We start from the raw sequence: 7672 nt of genomic DNA, 5'->3' as shown, positions 1-7672 counted from the left end.
CATCCTAAGTACAAAGTCTTGGACACATTCACCCTTGTTATGCCTTAGTTCACTAAGCTTTGTCCTCACTTCTTCCTCATTGATCTCCTACTAGAACCTTCGCAAGAATGCTTCAGACATTGCATACCAATGGGGAAATACCCAATTCGGAACTGATTGAACTACCTTTGGTCATTTTTAGTTAAGGTACATGGAGAATACTCCATACACTCTTCATTTGTTGTTGCACCATTGATGTGACAGACATGCAAAAAAACTCTACAAGTGACGGTAAGGATCTTCATCATCTGTGCCTTTGAAATTTTGAAACTTTACCTTGATGTTGGAGGTGACTTAAAATTTTCCACTCCAAAACCTAAGTACGCAAATCTTCCACTCTGAAGGACTGAGTCACTAGCTTTCCACTTGTCAAAACTACCTTCATGGGTGTGAGGTTGGTGTAGACTCTCCTTGACTTGGTTGATACTATCTTTAGGCCTTAAAGGTATAACTTGATGTATGCCTATCAGCCGTGTAGTATTTCTGTGTGTTGCAAGAGGAACTCAAGAAAAATTGCCTTAGTTTCTCTTCACTTACCTTGGGTCTTTGGTAGTATCTCTGTTCATTGGAAGCACGCCTTTCTTCTTGACGGTGGGTTATTTGTCCATTAGCCATAGCCGGTCTTCTTCCCTCATACCTTCCTTGATGCAATCCTTTTGGAATGATAGTTGAGTACTGTCAAAGATGTTCTCATCGCTCTCTAAGTTGGTCTTCACATTCATTTTGATGCCCCAATTGAGGAAATGGCCATCCACTCAAAATCCAATTTCTCTGTAGATGAGTGTTTGAACTCCATTTGCCATGACGAGTGATTGTAAAAATCTTCATCATCGGTGCCTTTGAAATTTTGAAACTTTACCTTGATGATGGAGCCTCCTTCAGGCATTTAATTCTATTTCCTAGACCATTCCAATTCTCATATTTAGATGTAACCAATGCCTTTGGCTCAGATAATCTTCACGTCTAGCTGCATATCTTCTTCATATTTCTGAGCGAGTGTTAGCCATTTAAGGCAAAAAGTAATCGAATAGCAATCCAAGCACTCTTTGTATTCCAGACATGATCTTCAAGCACACTACCAGTCTCGATACCACTCATCCGAAGTCACTTGAATAAACTTTCTATAGTAGCCCACAACAACTATTTACTTTGTTGCTAGTTAACATGGACTCTCTTTTTAGTCTACGTTGACACTGAGCTTATTAACTCGGTTCTCTAAATCTCCTATAATGATAGCTCCTCAACTTGAAATTTGATTGACCCTTCCCCAGAAGGATCACCAAAATGTTGACGCTATAGTCCCCTCACTTGAGTAACTCAGAGGTGATCGATGACAACCCAACCCAGTGCTAAGCTCGGTGAAGATGCTCATGATTGCAGTCCTAAGGTGAACATGCTCGGGTACAAAATAGATGCAACATGTAATACACTCGGAGGTTGGGATTAGCTACTGTAGGAGAACTCCGTGTGATGACGGGAGAATACTGAGTCATGTACACACTTCAAACACTTAGACAATGGAGTACAAACAATACAGTTGAATAGGCAACAAGCATTCACTTCTATTGAATCAAACTCCATTGTGATGCTCAACCGACTCCACCACTTCCATGCAAGGTCGACACTCAGTGACCATGTGTGGCTCCATGTCAGCCTATTAACCCGAGGGCTAAGTCTCTCTCTCTCTCTCTCTCTCTCTCTCTTTCTAGGCTCCCTTCATCTCTCACCCGGCTACGTCCCTTCAGGCTCCTCCCCCCTTCTCTCTCTCTCTCTCTCTCTCTCTCTCTCCAGGCTCCCTTCATCTCTCATCTCTCACCCGGCTACCTCCCTTCACGCTCCCTCCCCCCCCCCCCTCTCTCTCTCTCTCTCTCTCTCTCTCTCCCCCCCCCTAGATATATGGCATTAATTATGGTAAGATGCAAAACATATTTTGATGACAACCAAACTGGGGATGATTGCAAATATTCACTTGCTTATCAAACATGTTATTTAGTTCTAAAAAGGCATTTGCAATCACATCAAGTCTCTTCAACTGTGTTATTTTTCGGGCCATATGCCATGGATAATTACCCTTTTCTTGTATAAACACATCTTCATAGCAACATGTTGCTTCTCTTTTTTGCTGCTTCCCTTTGGTGCATCCAGGTGTACTATTTTCAATTTCCAATGAATCTAACCACCATCTAACAAGGTAGATTATCCTTGGTCTATAAGTAAGTCCACCCAACATTAAGCAAGACACATGATATCTATAGAGTGAATGCATTCATCTATTAAATATACAAGAACCACTAAATGTAAAACTTGGTACCCCATTGGAGCTCGTGTGATGGTCCATTTGGTGGTTGGTGCGATGATGCAGTGTCTCTAAGAAGAGGGTGGGGAGTGCTTCTATCTCAATGTTTTTCCCCTCCTTGTGAAGCATGTGCGTCAACATGTGAATCATGTGCGTTAGCGTGCAACTTGCAAAACCTTCAAAATTAGCTAGGCAATCAACATCAATTGAAATAATAATCATGGTGTCAATTGAAAGAATAGTAATGGCATCATTTTTATCTCCCAAAATGGCCTCAACATGCATGTGAGTTCCCTTGCCTCTACTCACCACCATGTGCTCTCATGATCTACGCACTACCATGAACAAAACACTACACTTGGCTCACATGCACAGGTCTGCCAATCATAAGCATGTGTGCATGTAGACCAATCACCATGCACAAACCAACTTGTAGCATCAATCAATAAGCTACCTCCACAAACCATAGTATAGCTAAGCTTCCCCCCATGAGGGTATACTCTAGCAAGGTCTATAATTCCAACATCCCCCCCACAATTGAACGGGGAAAATGAATGACAATAGAAAGAAAAAAATGACCACTCATACCATGAACATCTAAAACATGACCAGTTCAACCAATCGAACCCAATCATCTCACACAATTGCCAATCCAAGGCAATTCCAAAACATGTTCACGATCTTAAAAGGCCCAATTGTCATCAAAAGACACACCATCTGCAACCCCAGCAATCTTGATATCAAAAGGCAACTCATCGACCACACAAGCACTGGTCTCTTTCTTCTTCTGCTTTGTCTTTGTGCTTCTTAATGCAAAATAATGCGAAATCATTCTATATCTCTAGGTTTACCACAACAAAAATGACTCCATGAATCATCTTTTGCATGCTTACTGGCAGCCTTATCTAGATCTACAATTGAGCTATGGTATTCTGGTGTCCATTAGTGTCCATCCCATTTATAGCAATTTTTCTAGTCATCAACTCGCATGTATAAGCAAGTTAACAATTGAGCTATGGTATTGTGGGGTCCATTAGTGTTCATCCCATTTCTAGCATTTTGCTAGTCATCAACTTGCATGTATAAGCAAGTTAACAATTGAGCTATGGTATTGTGGGGTCCATTAGTGTTCATCCCATTTCTAGAATTTTTCTAGTCATGAACTTGTATGTATAAGCAAGATAACATCAAGCAAATCCTTAATTCAACCATGGCCATTTAATCAGCTCAATGGTCATGCTATCTAGCACTAGGCTAGATTCTCAAGAATTATCTAGCGAACATGAATTCCCTTTAGCAATGTTTAGTGTCTCCTAGAAATTCATTTTCTTATAGCATTCGTTAATTAGAATTGTCTTATAGCTCAAGGAATTGATGTATGTCTTTTGATCACTGTCCCCTATAAGTTATACCAAAACATCACATAGCATCACTCAAATGCTTAGTTTAACTATGGCATAACCTCTAGCATGCCATTTGTTTGGCCAGTCTCAAGTTCCAATGGGGATCTTAATCAATACTAAATAGGCTTTAGGTATTGATCAAATGCATATCTTCTTAGGTATTGATTGAATGCTAAATAGCCTTTAGGTATTGATCAAATGCATATCTTCTTACAAATGAGTTTCTTAGGTGTCTCAACCACGATTCCTATCCTTTGGGAACCCTACAACTCTACCACATTGCCATTCCTAAGCAATGATCATGTTGTCAAGTTTGACTAAATCCTTTGTAGCTTAGCATTTATGAATACTACCATGCTCTGTCTTGACATGAATCTTTTGAGAAATGTTTAGAGTCTCTTAAACTCTGTATCTATAATCATATTGATTATTATTAATGACCTTTCTCCCTTCCTACTCGAGTGGTCATTACCCATGTGCTCACTCTTTTATACTCATTCTTGCAGTCTTTACTTAGCCTATATACAAAATGATACTACTAACACTCTAGAGCTATAACGGAAACCAAGTGTTCCTAACTTAAGGTTGCTTTAACATTGACTAATGTATGAAGATATAGGGAATCGAGATCAAAGAATATAAATAGAAAGTTGAAGGAAATTTTGAGTTGTATCATAGAAGGGGCTATGGGACCAATTACAAATAATCTAAGATTATGTGCTATGTTTTGTGCATAGGACCTTTCTCTCTCATGCAATAGCACATAGCACTCAAGACTACACTTTTTTGAGTACGTCTTTTCTCTTAGCAACTTGGTCTGAGCACATTTTTCTGAGCATGGCCTATATTGTGATTTTGTAGACAATTTTATCATAACATCAAACACCATTTAGTCATAAAACTACCCCAAGAAGATACTATATACATTTCTACCCCACAAAGATGCCACTAACATCACACACCCTTTAGTCATAAAACTACCCCACAAAGATGCTATATACATTTAATTACATTTCTTTCCAATAGTATTTAGGGCTTATAAGATCCCTTTATTCACAAAACTACTTTTCATGTCTACTTCACTTCAACACCCTCCACCTATATCATCCATCATTCATACTATCATGATAGATAGTGATTTATCGATGAAATGATTGCAAGGTACATGGTGAAGAATTTAGGGTGCAAATTTGCATGCATCTATGCCGAAACATTTATTAGTTGCATCAAGGAGATACTTTAAGATTCAATTCACCATGATGATCATTTGTACACAACTCATAGTTTTGACATGCAAACCTTAAGTAAGATATGACATAATTGTCACATCTCTAGCAAATAGAAAAAGTTTTATGAAACCAACATGCTCAAAATTGAATATGTGATATTGAGATTTATATTCATGGGTACTCACATGATGTACTAATAGTTCTTCAATATGATTACTACATCTCTAGCAAATGAAATAGGTGCAAGATACCACAAAAGTTATGCATGTTCAAATCTAGGGCATCACAAGCAAAATGAATTGCTTGAAGGGAAAAACTCATGTCAAATCACTAGACTCAATCTTCTTTACTGATGTCATCCACATAGATATTGCGATGATGCCTTCTCTCTTTGATGGGGGCATTGAATGCAATGTCATTACACATCATCTCAGCCATAGCACCTGCATAAGAAGGCAAAAAGCTAAAATAGATCAATCATATCAATGCCTCATTGATAATAATATTCCCCAACAAATAGGTTTAAAAAGATAAAACACAAGAGTAACATACTTACTAGTCATCTGGAAGATTAACAACCATTTCCACATCTTTGGAATCATTTAGAGTCCCATAGTTGCTTAACACATTCCCCTTTCCTTTCTGTCCATCCAAAAATGATTGCAATATAGAATTGCAAATGTCAGGATCATTCTCAATAGATAAGCATGCTCTCCCAGAATGCACGCATACTTTTTGCATAGAACCAGTCCCAGCACCTAAGTCCACCACATGTCCAGAAATTGGACACAACAACTCCAAGAAGTACAACATCATGCATGGAGCCTTCTCCAATGCACCTCTCCATGGAATACTCTCTCCATGTTTTATAGTCTGCTCACTTGTTGGTAAATAATGATGAAACAAACTACTTCCAAAAGCAATGCCCAATTTGGTACCAACCACGGAAGCATTTCCAGGATTACAAACACAAGACATACCAGCCCGATGAAGAAGGCATAAAACCACAACATCCACCTAAAGACAAGAAAAGAATTAAACTTATGCTTAGTACAAGCCATTTCATTATACAAGAGCATGAATTCTTTCAACAGGTCATTGTAAGACAATTGTCTCACCTTATGATCAATACCACCAACTTTGCAAGCAACACTCTTACCATTTCTTGTTTTTCTTTCACCTCCAAGACCCGCAAAGTATTCCTTCATGTCTATATAGGCTTGTGTGAAGTTTGAGACAGACAATTGCTTCCCAAACTCGACATAATCATAGCACCAAACCTTGCAATGTGAAGCATCACATGTGCCACTCCGATTCAAAGTTAGAGAGGCCAATGGAATGTACAAAAAGCGGATAGACCTATCTTTCCATTTACCTCCTTTCAAAATGGGTGTAGACTGTGGTACCTGCACATCTGTATCCACACCACATATGTAAAGACACAAAGTGATAACAACATATGTTACACAAACAAATAATAGCTTGAAAAAAGACCAAGAGGGCTTACCGTTATTAGTACCAAGATTTTTTGGTGGCCTACCACCCTTCTTTAGTTCCATACTTGAATCCTTGTCCTTTTTAGTCATCTTCTCAAGTGTTTTTTCAATCTCAATGGCTGCATCATCCTCGTGGACTGAATTTGAGCTTGATGAACCCATCTCTCCCTTTTTATGCTGTGTGTACAGCTCTACCTCCTCCTCGATGCAACATCCTTTTTTCATATCGAGCCACCACGGGCAGTTCTTTCTCTCCCACTCAGAGACTCCCACTCAGAGAGCACTTGCTTCCCTTCTTTTTCTATCATGTTTGGAGAGTACATACAGAATTTTAAGTCCTGAATTTTTGTCCATACTCGACATATGGGCAATAATTTTTCAATCTTACCAACAGCTTTTAAGGATTGCAAGAATCTGCATACAATAAGAGTCTTAGTACAAAAGCGAAATACTTAAGGATGGATTTTTAATTGAAAAGGAAAAAACATATATTGCTTACCTAAATACCAATCGTCGAGATGCTCTCATCATCTCCATTTGTCCTGTTGCAGCTGTAGCAACAGTCATTGAATCCTTTAAATCTTCATAAAGTTCAAGTCTGTTCATTGCTTGTATCTCCCCAAAATACTCTCTCAACGTAGGATCTTGAGGAAGCACAAAGCTAGCTTGTTAACTAGCAACCAAGACCTGAGAGAGTAACCTCTCAGATTCACGAAGCAACTGATCCATCCATGCCTCTTTCGCCATCCACTTTATGAATTCTCTATCAGCTTTTGGCATCCCATAGCTTGTTCTCAAATTTGAATCTGACCCTAAGATTCTGAGGGTTGCTAGTTGTGTCTCCTTTGAGACCTTTGCAATGGAGATGTTATACAATTTTTCCAATGTGACAATGGATGATTTATCATCAAATGGAAGGCGCCACAAGATATTAAACCAATCTTCACCATTTGTTGGTTTGACAATAGACACAATCTACATATAAACAATACATGCAATCGTCACACTCAAGTGTATTTTCTAATCATACAATACATGCATATCCCATACCTTGATCATTTTCGAAACAAAGATCATATTTACATCCTTTTTTAATGTTCTTTCTCAATCTCAAAAAACACTTGAACACTTTAAAAAATCAACTTTATGTTAAGAATCATTAAATTAACCATACCTTGATCATTTTTCGACCGTACTTGAGATTCACAT

At 38.5% G+C, this 7672-nt stretch overlaps 1 protein-coding gene across 1 annotated transcript; it reads right to left on the bottom strand.

Annotated features, from left to right (window-relative positions):
- Nucleotides 1-5303: 5303 nt before the first annotated feature.
- LOC147882395 (uncharacterized) lies at nt 5304-6096 on the bottom strand. Its single transcript, XM_087400234.1, has 3 exons — nt 6086-6096; nt 5524-5984; nt 5304-5430 (listed from the first exon to the last, which is right to left on the bottom strand). Exons 2-3 carry the CDS (start codon nt 5943-5945, stop codon nt 5304-5306), a joined length of 549 nt encoding a protein of 182 aa, XP_087256360.1. The 5' UTR covers nt 5946-5984; nt 6086-6096.
- Between the last annotated feature and the right edge of the window lie 1576 nt (nt 6097-7672).

Source organism: Dipteris shenzhenensis, chromosome 29, assembly GCF_047967505.1.
Source record: "Dipteris shenzhenensis isolate YYH24624 ecotype China chromosome 29, Dip_SZ_1.0, whole genome shotgun sequence".
Classification (NCBI taxonomy): domain Eukaryota; kingdom Viridiplantae; phylum Streptophyta; class Polypodiopsida; order Gleicheniales; family Dipteridaceae; genus Dipteris; species Dipteris shenzhenensis.
The sequence above is the reverse complement of the archived record's forward strand: the minus strand, read 5'-3'. Positions and strand labels throughout refer to the sequence as shown.